The sequence below is a fragment of the Miscanthus floridulus genome, chromosome 4 (genome assembly GCF_019320115.1).
Source record: "Miscanthus floridulus cultivar M001 chromosome 4, ASM1932011v1, whole genome shotgun sequence".
NCBI classification, from domain to species: domain Eukaryota; kingdom Viridiplantae; phylum Streptophyta; class Magnoliopsida; order Poales; family Poaceae; genus Miscanthus; species Miscanthus floridulus.
Window position 1 is genome coordinate 109,237,587 of NC_089583.1, and position 21,829 is coordinate 109,259,415.

Genomic DNA, 21,829 nt, shown 5'->3' on the forward strand with positions numbered 1-21,829 from the left:
CAAAATTTGAGCTCGCTTCGTACGTACGGCGTCCAGACAATGCATGGTCATGGATTCATGGTTCATGACTTGACTGTGCCCATTGTTTTTTAATCCAAGTCCTGTTAAGTTTCTCCTAGTCCTAGGTGAGTTCAACATTCAAGTAATAATAAACAAACAAATAAATGGAAGACAGAACTGAACCGAACTGCGGTCGAATCGGTGCCAAGAGAAATCTAGCAGAGTACATACAATTGTGCACATTCTTTGACGTATGTCTACTTTCTGAAATGGGTCTTTAACGTACTTTCATTCTAGGAGTAGAATGTTCCATTTCCTAATTGATATTTCAGCATACTCAATCAGCTGATCTAACATTGTAGCTCCAAAATTTAATATGATTAGTTTGACGAGATTTCCTGTCAGTCCAATTGAATCGCCTCCAAACATTCCAGTCTATCTTTGGAAGAAAACTAATTAAGCCGCAGCATGCATTATTTTATCATTAGCCAGCTGCTAGCGGTCATCATGCATGCCACTAGAGTTCCGACTTCCGAGTCCATGCATGGCTGCACGCTGCATCGGACCAGCAGCAGCTCTAGATGCAAGGAAGTCACTGTCAACATAAAAGGAATCTGATTGAACTACTTAAAAATGAATAAATAAATAGATACAACTAGTTGATTTCGAGATCAAAGACCAGCAATTGACCTTGACCACACTAATCATCAACATTTGATTTGAGTTCCACACCAGCGGTTGTATTAACCGCCAGAATCTCCAGCCAACAACGAGAAGATTCACCGAAAAAACAAGTAGACGTCTGAGTAGCTTCCAAATTAGCTAGGCTGCTGTGTCTCTCTGACCGAAGGGCTAAAATCATCTTCCGTAGTCCGTACACAGCTTAACGAGTGAGCTGACGCCGCATCTCGATCGGGCACGCGCTTGGAATTCCGTTTGGGGAAACGCCGCCGCGATCCGTTTGGCTGACCTTGACCCTGTCAATTCCGGGGTCTCATCTACCTCTGACCGGACGGTCTCGATCGCCGATTGATCAAACCCTAAACCTGACTTGTGTTGGTGGTTAATGATCCTGGTCAACGTCTATCTTAATGTTGTGGCTGCATTGCACTGCATATAGGTCAAACAGAAGTACCCGCGTCTGACCCTTGAAGAGAAAACCAATGGGTCTGGAACTCTGCATGCCTGGCGCGGTGGCGCCTGTCAACTTAATTTGTCTGTCTGCAGTAAGGCCCTGGTTGGAACGCGAGAATTTTCTCACGTGTTTTTTCTGTGAAAATAAATTGATTCATGTGAAATTCCTGTGTTCTAAATAGATCCAGTTGCTGCATATTCATAACATGTATCCATATGGCTATTATATAGATTTAGGAGAAATAATTAGAAAAAAATACTCTTCATTTAGAAAAAAACTACTCATCATTTTTTATATGTTGTATTAGTTTTGTCCTAAGTTAAATATTTCATCTTTGACCATCTATTTCACTACCGGAATCCTCAAATTTGCTGAGTGTTTTTTTGTTTGCCGAGTGTATTTCCTCGGGCACTCGGCGAACAAGTTCTTTGCTGAGTGCTGCGCTAAAAACACTCGGCAAAAAAAAACACTCGACAAAGAGGGGGTTTGCCGAGTGTCAAAAAAACACTCGGTAAATAAATAAAAAAAATTTCCTGAAAAAGAAGGAGAAGAAAAAATAAAAAAAAAAAACTTTGCCGAGTGCTCAGATCTATAACACTCGGCAAAAAAAAAGGAGAAGAAAAAAATGAAAAAAAACTTTGTCGGCAAACAAAAAAATATCGTACTTAACCCCAGCGCCCCCTCTCCTCCCGGCCCCCAACGCCCCCCCTCCTCTCGTCGGCGCCTCCTCCCTCCCCTCCTCAAGCCGGCGCCGCCTCCTTCCCCTCCTCTCCCGGCCGGCCTCTTCCCCTCCGGCCGCGGCCCCTCCCCTCTGCTCCGGCCCCCTCATCCGCCGCCCCCTCCTTGGATCCGACGTCCCCTCCTTTCCCGACGGCATGGCGGTGGGGATCCGGCGCCCGGCGGCCCCTCCTTCCCCGGCGGCATGGCGGCGGGGATCCTCCTTCCCCGGCGGCGTTCCCGGCGGCCCCTCCCCTCCTTCCCCGGCAGCGTGGCCCCTCCTTCCTCGGCAGCGTGCCCGGCGGCCCCTCCTTCCCCGTGGCGGCGTGGTGGCTTTGTGGTGGTGTCAGCGGCGGCATGGGCGGTGGTGGAGGCAGCGGCATGGGCGGTGGTGGCGGCCGGCGGAGCAGGGTGATTGTTTTTTTAAAAAAAAATGTTTGCCGAGTGTTTTTGTGGCACTCGGCAAAGTCTTTGCCGAGTGCCGACGAGTGACAGTCGACAAACAGCTCTTTGTCGTTAAAACCTACGCCGAGTGTTATACTTGGTAAACCGTTTGCCGAGTGTTTTTTTTTGTGCTCCCGTAGTGTTTTAAGAAAGTACTTCTCATACTAAATCTGAAAACATGAAATCTTATATTGTTGATATGTACAGGTTTATTGAAATTGATGATCATAGTTGGAAATATTTTACTTAGAACAAAGTAAATACGACATGTGAAAAAGAATAGAACGAGTATTTCTTAAATTCAAGAGGATGGACACGGATCGTAATAAATCGGTGATAGATCCTTCTGGCGGCGCCGTGGTTAAACTTCCACTCAATTATTTTCCCAATTAAGGCTGTGTTTAATTCGCGAAATGAAATTTTTTGAATGTCACATCGGATGTTTCGGGGATGTCGGAAGGGGTTTTCGGATACTAATAAAAAAACTAATTACATAGCTCGCCTGGAAACTGCGAGACGAATTTATTAAGCCAAATTAATCCATCATTAGCGTATGCTAGTTACTGTAGCACTTATGGCTAATCATGGACTAATTAGTCTTAAAACATTCGTCTCGCGATTTCCAACCAAACTGTGCAATTAGTTTTTTTTGTCTATATTTAATACTCAATGCATGTGCCGTAAGATTCGATATGATAGTTTGGGGTGAAAATTTTTGAAAACTAAACCAGGCCTAAGCACACGGAGGCACGTAGGTAAATAGGATAGGTAGTACTGTACGATCTGCATTGGAAACATTCAATTTTCAGGGTGGTCGTCATTCGGTCAGACGACAGCGCCGCCGGGTCCTGCGGTTTCTCTGGCAGCTTGGAAAAATAGAAACAACAGAGAGGGTTGGCTACTTTTTGCTGAAACAGCAGAGAAAGTTCAGACTCGTCCGGTACCGCCGTGAACCCATAACAACAGGCAACATCCGAGCAAGTATCAGGTAGCGTGATTAAATCAACACCATTGGACTGATTTGATTTCTTTTATTTTGCCACCTCAACACTCGTTTGTGGGAGTCGTCTCGGCTCTCTCTCTCCAGGTCGGATGCAGTGGGAAAACGAGACACGGAAGTCGCTGCTGAAGAAAACGATCGGATTTGTCGGGTGTGGCGGCACGATCGCCGTCTGCGTCGTCGCGCGCGCGTCTTTGTCAGCCTACGCGATCTTGGGACCGGACGCCCTCGTCTCTTTTTTGTGTCTTTCTCATTCAGTTCCCTCGTCGTCTTAATTTTCTAAGTCTCTTTATTTTTGAGATCTTGATGATCTGCATGCGTTCACACATGTCTTAGAACGCCACGTTTGTGGTCATATAATCGGGCTGCACCAGAGCACGATTGGAAAATGGAGCGACTACTTGAATTGCAAGCAACTTTACAACAAAGGCATTATGCCAAGTTACTCCTAGTCGAGATTAGGGTGAGCATTAACTTGCCGGTTAAGACTAACCTTCACTGGTAGAGAACGGAGCTTTACTCCCGGTGGAAAACCCCCTCTAGTCCCGGTTCCCCACCTGGGAGCAAGCATCCGGGACTAAAGGGAGGTCCTTTAGTCCCGGGTCAGGAACCGGGACTAAAGGAGAACCTTTAGTCCCGGTTCGTATTATCAACCGGGACTAAAGGTGCCTCCTGACATGCCATGATGGCCGGCACCTTTAGTCCCGGTTGGTAATACGAACCGAGACTAAATGTTTTATTCCTTTTTTCTTTTCTTTTTATTTTATTGTTTTCTTTTCAAAATAAGTTTTCGAAGTCGTATTGTACGCTGCTAATTATACATTTATACACGCGTATAGTATGTTTCGGTTCAAGCACAATGAACGTATTAAATCACGCAATTCAAGCATAGAATATATATATATATATATATATATATATATATATATATATATATATATATATATATATATATCCATGCATGCATCATAAATATATTTACATGCATGCATGCATATGTGTATTTTACATTATATTATTTCATGTGCATATATTACAAAAAGATTGCATTACAGTTGTTGTGATATAACAAGTTTCCTCTCATTCTCTAGCTTGGCTTCTATGGCAGTGTTGGGTCGAAGTAGAACTCGCCCTTGGAATCGATGACCTGCTCATTAAAAAATCCGGCTATAGACTCTTGAATTGTTTTGATTTGGTCTTGCCGTATGACCTTTTCCTCCAACCATCGAGTCTACAGGTTTGAATTAAAGGAAAATAAATTAATATATGTACACACACACACACACACACACATATATATATATATATATATATATATATATATATATATATATATATATATATATATATATATATATATATATATATATATATAAACATAGTAACACAATCAATAATAATAATTAAATGAATATATAGTGTATTTTTAACGTACTTTGAGTCTCTCTGTAGGAGTTCTTCGGGAGACTACCTTGATCAACTTGCAAACATAGTAACCACAGTAGTTGTTCTCCTGTTCCTGCCTCAGACACCACTTTACGAGAAAAAAATTTATCATCCAATCTGGTGATCCGGTGAAAGCTATATGTTTAATTAATAAAGATGATGCGATTCAGTGGACTTACTTTCAAAGGGATTATATTCAGTGGCGCTTTGTATTTTTCCATGTGTTGCTTTTCAATAAAGGTTTTCCAAACACTGCCCAATAAAAAATTTACCACGTCATCAGATATAGTTAATCATCATGTTTGTGTGTATATATAGTTGCTAGAGATACCGAAATTACCTCTGGATAATATCTATCATATCTTGGTAGTCTTGTTGTGGTTTTCTCATCGAGTCATAGATTATCAAGTGACTTTTCACCAGATCTATGTCCATCAATATCCAATAATTGCTGCATGTGTTTATAGGATATAACGCATAACACTCATTAATTAACTAGAATCAACATATGAGCCATTAAGGATGATCGACATTATTAACACCCACTTGAAGTTGTAGGGAAAGAGTATATCCTTCTTGTGGCGTTGGTTCACTAAGAAGTTCATGAGGTTACTCTCTGACTCAGACTTCCAATTAGTCTTTGGAGTAACTGGGTCTTTGAATACTATATGGGGATCAACAAAACCAATTTCATTGCAGCCTTCCTTTTCTGAGCTCTGTCATTGTAAATCTACATATATATAGTACTTGTTAGGATAATTTATATGCATATACACACATATGATGAGTTTAATAATAGATCGAAAGAATTATTACTTACAGGCAATAGCAGCTAATGATAACTTTGTCCAGAGAGGTCAGGTGACATAGTTGATGAAATTCTGCAAAGTCAACATACATAACATCATCGCCACGGAACCAATGTTCGTCTCTAATTCTGACACCAAAGCAGAAGTCTCCACCAGTAGACACCTGCATGTACCACTTGTTTAGCAGGTACATTTGCGTCCCCAGATCAGATAAGGCTTGAGGGTTGTATAGACTCTGGCCTAGTACAAATTTTTTCTTCCAAATATCAACCTCCGCCGTACTCTCAATGTTTCCATCACCAAACATCTGGTAAAGATCGAGACCAGTCTCATCAATAAATTCACCAAGGTGACCCAAATCGACATCCGGAGGTATGTTTGCCTGATGCATTAATCCTAAATTCGAATCATATTCATTACCAACAACTAGCGGGGGGACTGATTGATGCGCTTGTTGTCTGAGTTAGGCAACTCCTTTCTCTGCCCGCTTCTTTTTCTGTGCCGCCTCAATTGACTTGGTGAGAGTGTAGTCATAGTCCGATAACGTTGATTTGGACGGCTTACGAGATTCCCGCTGTTGTTGCTGGTAAGAAGCCACCCTTTTTCTTAGAATATCTAGAGCTACGAAGAAGTATGGTTTCTCCGGATTTCTCCTTGCTTCTTGATTCTTTTTAAGTTTGTCATAGAATCTAGACATATCTTTTTTATATGCATCAGTTCCTTCTTCCTTCTCTTCAGATATTATTTTAGGAATAGCTCTTGGTTTCATGGTGGCTTTCTTTGCCGGCGGGGACTGGTTCTTTGTTTGCGGGGCTGTCCTCTTGCTAGGCTTCTTGGTAGGCGGGGGCGGGGGAGGCGTTGGAGACCTCCTTGGAGGTGTTGGCAGCGGCGTTGGAGACCTCCTTAGAGGTGGCGGCTGCGGCATTGGAGACCTCCTTGGAGATGGTGTGGATGTAGCCTCGCCTTCCAACACAATGTCATCGTACAGAGCACTATAATGATCTGGCGATTGAACAATTGGATTTAGGTTGGGGGAGGATCTGCTACAAAAAAAGGAATGACATATTATTATGAGCAGATTGTTAATTATTTAAGCCAATACAAATTAATGATGTAGTGTTTTCATCCGCACGTACCTATGGTGAGGTAGTTCAGGAGGAGGTAGAGCCAACATCCCTGGAATGATGATGTAGCGCTTGCGCCATAGAATGAATGTCTTCTCCGCTTCTCCTAGAGTCTTCTCGTCATCACCTCCAGGAATGTCAAGAGGCAAATTACTAAAACCTTTTTTAGCTTTATCTACCGAGATGGTAGCATATCCTTCTTGGATTATATTCCCATGAATCCTTGGTGTCTTGGTTCGGTTGATAGGATTAACAAGACCGATAGCCACCTTGATTGTGGAATTCCCCTTCGGAATGTGTAGCTCACACGTTGTACAAGGTTCAGTGACATCATCCACAGGGAAGCGCAGTCATGTGTCCCCTTAATTTGGTATCTCCGTGGAAGCGCAACTGCTTTTCAACTGAACAAATTGGCTAATGTTGATTCCTGGCTCTGATGCCTGCTTGCTTGCACTCACAGCTATTTGCACTTGCCTTCTGATTTCCTCCTGCATTCTCGCTTCAAGGTTTTTTTCCCATTCCTATGCTTCACGCACCGCTTCCTCCAACCTCTGGAGCCGCTATGCCTCTTCTTCCTTCTTTCTCTAGCGGCTTCTGTAGGAAGGTCTATCCTGAGGGAATCCATACTCCCACGAGACACTTCCTTTGCCTCTAGTTCGGCCACCATGTTCAATAGTCCCGATGGCGTATGTCAGCTCATCCTTCTCTTTGTTGGGCCTGAACGCACCACTAGCAGTAGCTCTCTGAGCATAAAACAATCTTTCTGCTGCTTCTTGCAGTCTTGCGCCATAAATGCACTTCCCTGTCTCCTGGTCCAGTGTTCCCCCATGAGCGAAAAACCAATTCTTTGCATGTTCTCCCCACTCGAGTGATTCTGGTCTGATACCCTTGACAAGAAGGTCTGCTTCCATTTTGTTCCACTTCTTAATGGCAGTCGGGTAGCCACCTGATCCCAAGTTATGGTGGTATGTTTTCTGTTGGGCATTATGTTGGTTCTTTATCACCCGACTCACACCCTCTTCCGAAGTCTTGTACTGTACAAACTCATCCCAATAGGGCCTCTGCTTTGAGATCGGGCCTGGGACAGTAAAATCTGGTGCTATGTTCTTCTTGACATATGTCGTGTATAGGTGTTTCTTCCAAGTCTGAAACTGGGTGGCCATCTTCTTCATTGCCCAATCCCTAACTCGCTCCTTCAATTCATCACCATCTATTATATCATCATAACCATCTGTTTGGAGAGTGAAATGTACCAAGACATCTTTCCAAATTAACATCTTGTCACGATCGGAGACAAAATTGATATGAGGAGCATTGGTCTTCTTCCATTCGTGGGTACTGATCGGGAGCCGATCCCGTACAAGGTAACCACAGTGGTGCACAAATTTCATTTTATTCACCCCCCCGGTTCTCCTGTATCCACATTGAACTCCGAGATGATGAAGTGGCCCTCCAATGGCTTTTTGGGACCTTGAACATTTTTATTCTTCGTTGTAGTTGTTGTTGTCGATCCAGAGGGCTACAAAACATAAACATTATTTTTAATGTCATGAGCACACATAAGACATATGATAATATATATAGCTAATAATAAAAAATATATACTTGGCCAATATGTTGTTGCTCATTTTGTTCAAGAGCTAAGTACTGACTCCCGTCATCTGCATTCTCTTGCACGTTATTTTTAGCACCATCATCGCCGGCAACTTGAGTGCCAGTGTTGATCAAATTCATCATCAACTCCTCATCCATGTTTCTCGGGTCGGCCATCTAGCTTCAAAAAACAAAACCAAATCTTTGCTTAATTGCGTCGGTGACTAGGGCGAACCACGTCGGTGACATCAACAGCGCGGTTCGCCCTAGTGTGATTGTTTAGCGTTAACGATAACGATAATACAAATGTTGATCGACTAGGCCATGAGAGAGGGCGGTGTGACAAGAGTGGCGGTGCTCCACTCCGCCGGATATATGTCTGTACACATGGGTGAACGAGGGCGGCGGTGCTCCGCCGTATACATAGAAACGCATGGGCGAACGAGGGCGGCGGTGCTCCGCGACGTATATATACATGCATATGAATACAAATGACGTATATATACATGTCGGCGCGGTGGCTGGTGTGCTGACGACGACGACGTGAGGCGGGCTGGCGTGCTATGTACCATGTGAACCATGTAGTCATTCATCATATGAGAAAATTCTATGCTGATAATGTAAGTATAAGTCATTATGAAATGTAAGTATATGTGTCTTATTGCTAATATAACCATTACTATTTCTGAAATGATAAGAATTTATTTTCTTCTTCTACAGGCACAGTACTTCGTCTCTAATGCTATGATATAAAGTTTGAAGATAGTCTTCCCGGAAAAAATATGTAATGCTCATATTACTTTAGCAACATTAATATATTATATATGTATATTCAAAGTTCACAAATGAAGAAACGTTGAAGTTTTCCTTCATTTTTATATGATATTTGCGTATATAAAATCTAGGACATTTGTAATTTACTTTAGAACATCTATATTCGGTATCACAGCAAAATATAACATTTTTTGAAGTTTTCCGGCCACCGTCTGAGAATGTACAGAGAGACGAACTGATCACCTCGAGCTCGGCAGTGGAGGGCCTCGGACGCGCACGGAGGAGGGCGCGGTGGAGGGCCACGGGCGTGCGTGGAGGAGGGGCACGGGCGCGCGCGCGGAGGAGGCCGCACGAGGAAGAAGAGGGCGGCGGTGTCACGGAAGGCGAACGAACGGCGGCGCGAGGAAGAAGAGGGCGGCGGTGTTCGATGAGGAAGAAGACGAGCGGATCGATCTGCGCCAGGCGCTGGCGGTTATATATCAGAGAGAATTACTCCCGGTGCCAGCCACCAGCCAGGAGTAAAAGTCCTTTACTCCCGGTGCGTATTACCAACCGGGAGTAAAGGTCTCTTTACTCCCGGTGCGTGTTACCAACCGGGAGTAAAGGTATACCTTTACTCCCGGTTGGTAACACGCACCGGGAGTAAAGGGTTTTTTTTGGCGGGCCACGAAACTGCAGCCCACCTTTACTCCCGGGTGGGCTTCCCACCCGGGAGTAAAGGTGGCCTGAAGTTTCATTTCCCATCTATTTTAAGCAATAGTCTTGTTAAATACAATAGAAATGCAATAGTTTTTGTTAAATACATAGTAAATTAAATAAAAGGCATAAAATTATTTTGTTAAAAATATGGATTTTCTTTTTCTTTATTGCATGCACCATCTTCTACGGCTACCTCTTCTTTAGCTTCTCCTATTGTAGTATCATTGAAGCACGCACCATCAGGAATAATATCATTGTCGTCCCATTGTTCTTCTTCACCTTCTTCCATTACAACACCGGTTTCTCCGTGCTTCGTCCAACAAATATAGTTTGGCATGAAACTTGACTTGAACAAGTGTGAATGAAGAGTCCTTGAGCAAGGATATTCCACCGTATTCTTACATATGGCACATGGGTAGCACATGAAACCGTCGCGTTTGTTTGCCTCGGCCGCACGTAACAAAGAATGCACGCCGTCAATGAACTCTTGAGAGCGGCGATCAGCATTATACATCCAATGCCGGCTCATCTGCATTACATGACATAAATACCATATTAAAACCTAGATCATAATTAATTATTTATACAACATGCGTGCCACCACAAAAGATACAAATTTATGAAAGCATCGCTACAATGTAGACAATCCCAACTACCACTAAAAGAACTAAAGCTAAATATATTTTAGGAGCACAAGGATTTCGCGACCAATCTCAACTAAAACAGACAAATCCCCCGATTGTGCAACATCTTTAGGCTTCTTCTGCTGGATCACTGCCTCATTAGCGGCCGTATCTTCCTATTGTGCAAGATATTTTTGCACGAGTTCAATATACTCTTCCTCCCAATAGAAGCCTGAACATCGTCCACTGCCATCCCACTGAAATTAAAACAAAAAATTAGAACTTTAATCACAACCATCATGTGTCGACGAAATATGGTCGGCAGTCCACCGAGAGGGGTGCCCGTGGTGGTAGATTATCGGTAGGATGCGTGTAATCAGGAACCAAATGGTGACATAAGGCGCAGAGACAATGATTTAGACAGGTTCGGGTCGTCTGATAGACGTAATACCCTACATCCTGTATCTTTGGTGTATTGTATTGAGATGTATATCGATTAACCTGTCCTCTAGGGGACCCTTGTCTCTCCTTATATACTCCGAAGAGACAAGGTTACAAGTAAAGTATCTAATTTGGTACTATTACAATATCTAGTACAACTTATAATCTTGATGTGCACGCCTTGATCTTACGGGCCGGGCCACCTCGGATGGTGCGGCCCATGTACCATCTTGTGGTACCTAGGGGTATATCCCCCACAGCTAGTCCCCGAGCGCCATGTATTCTGATGCGACACGCCATTTTAACCTTCTCCGAACAGTGAGGCTTGAGTTCTTGACATCTCCGACCACCGTTGTCACCGGAGAAGTAGGTTGTCCGAAGAATGTATGGTGCTCTTAAGAAGAAAGAAAAAGATTTCTGTCCCGGGAAGTGTGCCCACTTGTATTTCTGAAAAGAAATGTAAGTGCGTCTTGAAGCGTAGCATCTTTGATCATCAGAGGCGTAGTGGTCGAAAAACAAGCACATTCACCGCAAGGTGAAGTGTGCCCACTTAGTCCCCGAGCCTGGTAGTAGGTGACGTAGGCACGTGGTGCCAGGGCCTAAAAAGAATTCTCAGTTAAGTTGAGAATCCAATCGTCGTACAGGCGATACGAGATGCACCGGCAGGTGCATCGTACCGATGTAGTCCCCGAGCTTGCTGGAAGGCGAGGTATGATCCTTGTAGCAAGGTCCAAGAAAAAATATCCCAACTGTATGCGAGTTGCCAGTCACATGTAGTCGAGACGCAAAGTCCCCAAGCCGTGGTCGGAGAGTGGTCGAGGCAGTCCCCGAGCACAGGTCGAGGAGCCAGCGACGAAGTTCCCGAGCCGTGGTCGGAGAGCGGTCGAGGCAGTCCCTGAGCACAGGTCGAGGAGCGAGCGACGAAGTCCCCGAGCCGTGATCGGAGAGTGATCGAGGCAGTCCTTGAGCACAGGTCGAGGAGCGAGCGACGAAGTTCCCAAGCCATGGTCGGAGAGTGATCGAGGCAGTCCTCGAGCTTAGGTCGAGGAGCGAGCGACAAAGTCCCCGAGCCATGGTCGGAGAGTGATCGAGGCAGTCCCCAAGCACAGGTCGAGGAGCGAGCGACGAAGTCCCCGAGCCGTGGTTGGAGAGTGATCGAGGCAGTCCCCGAGCGTAGGTCGAAATTCTTATCTTTGGATAGAAATCTGGTCGATGGCGATGAAGTTGTCTAGTCCTCGAGCTTTTTGGCCTGTCGTCATGACTGTGGTCACGATTGTCGTAGCGCCGTTCTTTGTGGCGATCATCATTGCGACGTGGTCTAGTGGTCGATGTGGTCGGAGCTCAGCAGAGCCGCTCGGGACGTGGTCGACGTGGTCGCAGTCGATGTGGTCGGAGCTCAGTGGAGCTGCTCGGGACGTGGTCGACGTGGTCCGTGGTCGACGTGAGCTCGGACGGCTTGCTCAATCGGTGATGGTGTAGGAGCAGTAGGAGCAGCCTTTGCCGCTGCTGGAGTACTCGTCGTCATCGTTGGCTTGTGTGTTGATCAAGCTTGGCTCTTGGAAATTGACGTAGAGCTACATGGCACGCATATATGCATGCATACTTGGCCTTGCTTGCTTGCGTCGGCTTCATGGTGATGTTGTCGTACGTCCTTGCCTGCTTTGCCTCGTGTTGATCTGATGTCGTAGTCCACGGGCGCGAGAGGTTGCCGAGCATCGCTACGAGTGAGCAAGAGCCGTGGCCGGCTATGCAACGTATATGCATGAACATGAATACGTGTAGCCCCTGATTGCTTGCATGGACATGACGTTTGCATGCATATATCCATATACGATACATGCATATATCCATATATGCCTTGTCCCTGCTTGCTTCCTGTTTGCTTGCATGGCCACATGACGTTCACATGCATATACCCGTATACGATGCATGTATATATCCCGAGCACGGAGTGGTCTGGCGATATATCCCGAGCACTTGCATGGCCATGACGTTCACATGCATATACCCGTATACGATGCACGTATATATCCCGAGCATGGAGTGGTCTGGCGAGAAGTCCCAGAGCGCGGAGTGGTCTGGCGAGTCCCCGAGCGCGGAGTGGTCTGGCGAGAAGTCCCAGAGCACGGAGTGGTCTGGCGAGAAGTCCCAGAGCACGAGCGTGGTCTGGCCAGAGTCCCCGAGCACGAGCGTGGTCTGGCCAGAGTCCTCGAGCACCGTAGTGGTCTTGGCGAACCCCGAAGCATGAGCTCGCTGACCGAACTGTGTTCCTGAAAAATAAACACGGAGAGCGATAGTACATGATGATGTACGAAATATATTGACCTCTCTGTAGGAGGTGAAGTAAACACTTGGTGTTCGGTTGGCGATGAATTATACTTGGTGTAATATTCGAAAAATAACATTAGCTGTTTTTAGCCCTTTTGTTATGTAGTGGCGTAGCGCGATGTATTAACATGTCCTGAAGAATGCGCCAGCCCTGGGCTGACCAACATCTCGTAGCGCGAGGTATGGAACGCTGCCGCGCGTAGAGTGCTAGTGTTACCTAGGAGCGACTGCCGACTACCCGTAGCGCAGAGGGCGGACTCTCATGCACGCGTGGGGTGGAGCCAGAGACAGTGCCGGCTCTGGGATTCTCAAGCAGGAAGGAAAACATATCGGCGAACTATTGTAAAAACTTATACATGTTTTGGATTGTATGTATGGAGAAAATTCAACGCGGAGCGCACCCCAAGGGTGGTCGGCGGAGGTGTACGATGATCGAAGAAATTTTCAATTAAAAATAATACTTAGCTTTATTGACGACCGGTGGGTGTAGTCGGCGTGTTGCGATGTTCGAGAGATGGCTTGACACGGCTCGCTTGTGGCTCGGCGCGGCTCGCTCAACGACTCGACGCGGCTCAACGCTGCTCGTCGTGACTTGCTAGACAGCTCAGACGGCTTGTTTGACGGATCGACACGGCTCGCCGATGGCTCAACATGAGTTGATCGGCGTCTGGCTTCCGAGTGCTCCAGAGCTCATGTACTTGGCCTTGACATTCCGACCTATGTCTGTACACCCTCTCCTCCATGCTCCAGCGGCAGGCGTGTGCCTTGAGTCTATGATCCCATCATGCACGCATCTTGCTTCGGTCATCGCGAGATGCCGCGCGAGATGGTGCATGAGGAAAAATAAAAAGATTTGTGTGTCATTGAATAGAAATCAAGTAATAAATATTTAATTGAGAATTCACTTAGCTTTTGGGCGTGTGAACAAATCGTCTTGGCCTTCTGCCCAATGAGATGGCTTGCATGTATACTTGTGTAGATGTATACGTGTATATGCGTAACTCTTGGCTAGCTTGCGTTGTCTTCATGCTGCTGTGGATTGGGCCGACGCCTGGTCGGAACTTTGGCCTCATGACGGACGCACATGAGGTCGTGGACGATATGATGGAAAAAACCGCCGTCACAGATTGACGTCGAGTTGCCGCAATTTTGACGAAACTCCACATGTCGTCGCCTTGATCTTGCTGGATTACATGCCCGTCGTGCATGAATACGATGGATATACTAGTTGACGTCACCTCTTGCATGTATCCCCGGTACAGTGATCATTGAACGCCTGCCGCGAGAAGCTGGGTTGCCGCGGATGGCATTGTTGAGGAAAATTATCTTTGGATAGACATCTGGTTGGTCACGATGAAGTTGTCCGGTCCTCGAGCTTTTCGGCCTGTCGCCATGACTGTTGTCGCGATTGTCGTAGCGCCGTTCTTCGCGACGATCATCATTGCGACGTGGTCTGGTGGCCGATGTGGCCGGAGCTCGGCGGAGCTGCTCGAGACGCGGTCGACGTGGTCGCGGTCGATGTGGTCGGAGCTCGGCGGAGCTGCTCGGGACGTGGTCGACGTGGTCGTGGTCGGAGCTCGGCGGGGCCGCTCGAAACGTGGTCGACGTGGTCTGTAGACTTCTGGGCCCGGGGTCGAATTAGTAGTCCGAGCAATCGGAGGTTCGTCGTAGATGCATCCATCTGGGCAAGCAGGCACGACGTGATGTATGCCTTTGTAGATACAAGTTTGGTCCATAACTATCTTGCATGCCTGGTGATCCACGGAAGCCTCTGTCTTCATGATATCCATAATTAGCTTGCTTGCTGTTGCCATGCCTGTGCCCGACGGAAGCTTTGCATGGTGGTGTAGATATATCATCACGTGATGACATGATGTTACGCTTAAATCTTCGGCGTTGATGCATGCAGACCCGATCTGGCAGGAAGGTTCACGCGGGAAGCACGGCGAGTCCCACTGTAGGTCGTAGTCGTCGTTGCCGAAGGACGTTGTCGCAAACAACATTGATCTTGAGATCCCATCTGGTTCGCCGTGGATCAGCACACACAACCCCTAAAGGGGCCCCTACCTGGCGCGCCACTGTCGACGAAATATGGTCGGCAGTCCACCGAGAGGGGTGCCCGTGGTGGTAGATTATCGGTAGGATGCGTGTAATCAGGAACCAGATGGTGACACAAGGCGCAGAGACAACGATTTAGACAGGTTCGGGCCGTCTGATTGACGTAATACCCTACGTCCTGTGTCTTTGGTGTATTGTATTGAGATGTATATCGATTAACCTGTCCTCTAGGGGACCCTTGTCTCTCTTTATATACTCCGAAGAGACAAGGTTACAAGTAAAGTATCCAATTTAGTACTATTACAATATCTAGTACAACTTATAATCTTGATGTGCACGCCTTGATCTTACGGGCCGGGCCACCTCGGATGGTGCGGCCCATGTACCATCTTGTGGTACCCGAGGGTATATCCCCCACATCATGAAAATAGGTATAAACTAACCATAATCATTAAATACGATAAAATAACTCACATTGCGATCCGGACACTTGTAGAAGATACGATCCTTGTTGGGACCCTCTTTCTTCACTCGGTACTCCATCACAATCTTCGTCTCATCACGACACTTGCCGCATGGAATGAGAGGGAGGCCCGGCCTAAGTCGCTTTGGAAACCCATGAGAGGCCGAGGACCCGGAAGCAGTTGCCATCTACTCTCTATACTCATTTTTTAATACACTATAAATTTCTCCTTTTATAAATAAATAAAATTAAGAAACTATAAAATTATCTAGATCTCTATACTCATTTTTTAATACATTATAGCTCAAAAACATGTTTTAATAAATAACCATCCGTAAGAGTTGACCTTGCTTACGTGATCATCTCGGCGAGCATTTCTCCACCGGACGGCACCGTACTTAGTCAAGGAAGAGCTCCGATTCTACGAGGAAGGGAACACGGTCTTCCACGACCGTTGTCGCTCTCCCTCGTAGAATCAAAGCTCCTCCTTGATATCCGTTACCGCTCGGCAGAGAACATGCTCGCCGATATGAACACGGTCCGCAAGTTCAACTAGTACGGATTTTCTATAATTTTCTAACTATTTTCTAAGTTTATATTTATATATACTACGTTTAGGTACGGTGATTGATAGACTACTGCGACGATATCGGGACATGTGAATAAATAACCATCTGTACTAGTTGACCTTGCTTACGTGATCATCTCGGTGAGCATTTCTCCACCGAACGGCACCGTACTTGGTCAAGGAAGAGCTCCGATTCTACGAGGAAGGGAACACGGTCTTCCACGACCGTTGTCGCTCTCCCTCGTAGAATCAAAACTCCTCCTTGATATCCATTACCGCTCGGCAGAGAACATGCTCGCCGAGATGAACACGGTCCGCAAGTTCAACTAGTACGGATTTTCTATAATTTTTTAACTATTTTCTAAGTTTATATTTATATATATACTACGTTTGGGTACGGTGATTGACAGACTACTGCGACGATATCGGGACATGTGAATAAATAATCATCCGTACTAGTTAAACTTGCTTACGTGATCATCTCGGCGAGCATTTCTCTACCGGACGGCACCGTACTTGGCCACGGAAGAGCTCCGATTCTACGAGGAAGGGAACACGGTCTTCCACGACCGTTGCCGCTCTCCCTCGTAGAATCAAAGCTCCTCCTTGACGTCCGTTACCGCTCGGCAAAGAACATGCTCGCCGAGCTAAACACGGTCCGCAAGTTCAACTAGTACGGATTTGCTATAATTTTCTAACTATTTTCTAAGTTTATATTTATATATACTTTAACCTTTTTTCATGTAAATATACAAGCTTGAAGTGATTTTGAGCTCAAATTGCTTACAAATGAAAAAACCACAATAAAGAACCATATATATATAGTGAATAAAATGACATAAGACAATGATGAAAAATGAGAGTATGAGATTGGTAACCTTTACAACTGAAGAATCGACGGAGGAATCGAAGAAATCGATGGAGGAATCGAAGAATGGATGGAGGAACAATGGAGAGAGGGAGGAAGCAAGAACACTAGTGCAGTGAGCTTCAACATGTGCTGAGCTCGGGCTCGGGGAGGAAGAAGGAGACGGCCGATATATAAAGGGAGGACATTTAGTCCCAGTTGGTGGCTCCAACCGGGACTAAAGGTAACTTTCCAACCCCGGACGCAGCCACGGCCCGGGAGTAGACCTCTACTCCCGGTTGGAGCCACCAACCGGGAGTAAAAGTATACCTTTAGTCCCAGTTGGTGCCTCCAACCGGGACTAAAGGTCCCTGCCACCTCTGTCTGGCGCAGTAGCCGTTGGGCAGGGACCTTTAGTCCCGGTTGGAGCCACCAACCGGGACTAAAGGTATTTCTAGTTCCGGGGGCAAAAAAAAAATTCCAGGACTAGAGCCCATTTTAGCCGAGGATCAAAGGTCTGTTCTCTAGTGCTTCTTCCTAATCTTTGCGGAATACAAATCAATGCACTGCAGAGTTTAGTTGTTCAGTAGACATCTACCAGGACATTTTTCCCAAGTTCAACTCTAACCTCCCGTGGAATTCTAGCTACATACTGATTTGTTTGGAGAATAACGAGCGTACATTTGTTTCTACCGCGTTTCCAAATTCGAACAATGTATCTTTTGTAAATCCTAGGCAGCCAATGCTGGTGACTCGCACGAGAGCCATGAAACTACCATACAAGTTCCAAAGAGGCACAACCCACGACCGTATCCGGGCAACTGCGACGTGGTGTGCCTGCCACGTGCATGCATGGTTGACTACCGACCGTATCCGGGCATCCGGTCGGCACGTGAGCGTGTTCGTGTGTGCTACTGCTACCGCCTACCACCGAGAAAGAGGCGCGACGGCATGGATCCGAGACCGGGCCTCTGCTCTGCTGGCTGGAACTGGGCGCAGGTGACCACGCATGCTACGTGGTGGAGGGGCATCCCCTGACAGTTTGACGGATGGCGCAGGGGAGACGACGTCGTCCTCGTCCCCAGTCCCCCATGCTGATCGAGCACGAAATAAACGCGATAGTATAGCACCAATGCAGCGCAAGCCGGCGCGGGAGAAAACTGCCGATCAAGCTGCCCGGCGGCGCCTGAAAAGGACAAGGATGCACCGGGCAATGGGATTCTCGATCTGATCGGAGGAGAATCTGGAATCTCGTCTCCAACCTGCCCCTCCGCGCTTGGCCGCCGCCGCCACCATCCGTGGGATGGTATGGTTGTGGAGGAATTTGGATGGTTTGGAGGAATTCTGGAGGTATTTGTGAGAGAAAAACATTGTTCCGGATGAAAAAAGAAGCGGATTAAACCGGATTTAAGGACACGCGAACGGGCCGAGCAAGAACAACATGTCAGCATCGAGCCCTGTCCGTACGCATGGTTGGACGGGGAGACACGGTTTGTACGAAACTTATTGCAGCTCACCCGCCGGTCCCTGTATAACAGGAAGAAGTGGTCTTCCAATGTGTAACCATCTACGCAGACGGTTTGATCAGTTGAGTGTCATAGTCTGTGTTGTGTTGGGACTAGTTCTTAGCGTGACCACGCATGCACGGTTTGAGGCTTGAGATCTTCACCACTACAATGCATGCGCTTTGACACTTGACATTGGCTACTTCATTCTTGCATGCTGCTCTAGTGCCCTATTCTCCGTGTTCACATTTATAAATTTATTTATCACAGAGAGGGCTAACCGAGTACACGGTCAAGTCGGTGGCTTTTGCCCATCACAAAAATGTACCCTTTCTCTTAGTTTTTCTGTGAAATGTGATTACTTTTCTTTCTTACACTAACACATCAAGTAAAAAATAAAAAGTTGATTCAACAGGACCCTTGTCTCATGCGTTTTTTTCCCAGTGAATCATCATGCAAGGTTGATCAGCACTAGCCACCAGTAGAAATACGAGGATAGAGCTTTTCGGACTATTCCAATTCAAGGACAAGAATTCAGCAGTCTTTGGTTGAAAAACGAAGGCAACACCTAAAGGAGGTCCGCGTACGATCATGTAGGTACGAAGCAACTACATATGCAAATCTCATCCCGTACGCAACAAAGATACAAAGTTTCAAAGTTTGGGTCTTAATTCCTTCAAGTCTACAGGAAGTGTCGGTGATGTAATTTATTTAACGTTTGTTCTTTTTGAACTACGAAAGTTTCTATAAACCCATTTGAGTTTCGTCAGCATAATTATTGTGCTGGTACAGATTGTCAAAATATGTCTAGTTTCCAATATTATTGTTGAAATTCATTGGTCCGGTGTGAAACCGTGCATGATGTTCAGTAATCAGTCATATATGATCGATGGACTTGGTCTTCAACTGAATTTCACAAAAATAAATGTATATACCTCACCTTTCCAAATTGCATTTCATTTTAGTTTTTTTTTGTGACTTTCATTTTAGTTTATTCTAAGTCAGACTTTTGTCACTTCGATCAAGTTTATCGGCGGACCCAGGGCCCGGCGACCCTGGGCTGCCGCCCGGACTCATCGGCACCGATTCTTCTATATAAAATCATTGTTTTGCCTGTATAGTTAAGAGATTAAGCATAATCTCGTATTTACCTGCGACTGCGCTTTGACCTCCTCGATGGTCAGCAGCGGGTTGCCCTGGGCGTCCTTGAGCGTGATGAGCACATCCAGGAAGTCCTCCATCTCCTGCCGCTCGCCGCTCTTCCACTGCCTCCACCGGTCGTCGAGATGACCGTGTCGTGGAGCCTGTTCACCGTCTCGTTAGCCTCCTTGACGATCTTCTCGTGGCCGTCGATGTCGAGGCCCCGCAGCCATGGGAGGTAGTCGGAGAGCAAGAAGGCGTAGAGGAGGCCGAGGGAGGTGAACACGGCGTCCATGTGCATCACCTCCATCGGCCCGGGCCCGCCGTCAGGCTGGGGCTCGCCAAAGTAGCGCATGTTGAACATGAGGCGGCGGATGACGTTGCCGCAGTAGTGACGAGCAACGTGCCTGACGTCGACGACGTCGCCGGCGGCTCTGGTGGCGAGGTTGTAGACGTAGCGGGTGAGGTTGTCGGCCTCGTCGGCGCGCTTGTCGTGGAGCCACGCGTGCCGAGACGGGCAGATGATCTCGGAGGTGAGGACGCGGCGCATCTTCTTCCACTGGTCGCCGTAGGGCGAGAGCACGGCGTTCCGGTAGCCGCCGCTGAACGTCTCGGACGCGAAAGTGAGCGGGCGGGATATGAAGTTTGCGTCCTGCTTCCGGAGCACCTCCCACGCGAACTCCGGGCAGGTGATGGACACGACGTGGACGCCGCCGAGCTTGACGCACGCGATGTCCGTGCCCATCTCGCTCATCATCTGGTGGATCCAGCGGAATGCCGGCTTGTTCAGCAGCATCTCCGGCAGGTTGCCGACGACGGGCCACGGCACGGGCCCGGGCGGGAGCGGCGGGTTGCCAACGCCCGGGGAGGCGCACGTTGTGCTGCTGCACTTAGTGGTGGTTTAGCGTGGCCGGCTCAGGGCTCGGGCCAGGTACGAGAGCGTCACTACGAATAGCAGCAGTTTGAGTGTCGCAGAGGAGGACAGCAAGGGGGCAGCCAGCACCGTGGCGGCGGCTGCCTCCACCTCCATTGTCGTCATTGTCAAATTACCAAACACGGAGACGGTGTGTGCAGTGTGTGTGGGAGCGAGCAGCTAGCAGCGACCGGGACGATCGATCTGAGTTCTCTTTGGCTAGCTGCACTGCTAGCAGCTAGCTAGGCCAAAGAGAGAGCTCACTGATCGATCACCCGATCAGCTAGCTAGCTATGTGTGCAGGCTCCTGCTTGAGGCAGAACAGGGCAGCCCGTGATGGGTATTTATGGTGCTGGATCGGCACTAACCACGCGTGCATGCACAGTGCCACAGCTAACTGTGTGCGCTAGCATGAAAGTGGAGTGGGGCCGGGCCAAATTCGAACCGTTTTCGTTTTCTATATACAATACTATACAATTTTTATTGTTCTCGAATTTAGCCAAATATAAATACTTCCATTTTCAACTAGCTAGTTTCATAACTATTTTTCATTTATCATTTCCTGTCAGTCCAATTGAATCGCCTCCAAACATTCCAGTCTATCTTTGGAGGAAAACTAAGTTGCGGCATGCATTATTTTATCATTAGCCAGCTGCTAGCGGTCATCATGCATGCCACTAGAGTTCCGACTTCCGAGTCCATGCATGTCTGCACGCTGCATCGGACCAGCAGCAGCTCTAGATGCAAGGAGAAGTCACTGTCAACATAAAAGGAATCTGATTGAACTACTTAAAAATGAATAAATAAATAGATACAACTAGCTGATTTCGAGATCAAAGACCAGCAATTGACCTTGACCACACTAATCATCAACATTTGATTTGAGTTCCACACCAGCGGTTGTATTAACCGCCAGAATCTCCAGCCAACAACGAAGAAGATTCACCGAAAAAACAAGTAGACGTCTGAGTAGCTTCCAAATTAGCTAGGCTGCTGTGTCTCTCTGACCGAAGGGCCAAAATCATCTTCCGTAGTCCGTACACAGCTTAACGAGTGAGCTGACGGCGCATCTCGATCGGGCGCGCGCTTGGAATTTCGTTTGGGGAAACGCCGCCGCGATCCGTTTGGCTGACCTTGACCCTGTCAATTCCGGGGTCTCATCTGCCTCTGACCGGACGGTCTCGATGACTCGATCGCCGATT

General features: G+C 47.0%; 1 protein-coding gene and 1 pseudogene across 1 annotated transcript; both read right to left on the reverse strand.

The window, feature by feature from the left end:
* Positions 1-1,875: 1,875 nt before the first annotated feature.
* LOC136549057 (uncharacterized) lies at positions 1,876-2,235 on the reverse strand. The gene has a single exon (XM_066540365.1). It carries the CDS (start codon positions 2,233-2,235, stop codon positions 1,876-1,878), a length of 360 nt encoding a protein of 119 aa, XP_066396462.1.
* A 17,215-nt stretch (positions 2,236-19,450) lies between these two features.
* LOC136549058 (tyrosine N-monooxygenase-like) lies at positions 19,451-20,919 on the reverse strand (annotated as a pseudogene).
* Between the last annotated feature and the right edge of the window lie 910 nt (positions 20,920-21,829).

What these genes read in the sequence shown, in the direction of transcription:
- LOC136549057 (XM_066540365.1), bottom strand. Translation starts at nt 2,235, where the DNA reads ATGCCGCTGCCTCCACCACCGCCCATGCCGCCGCTGACACCACCACAA.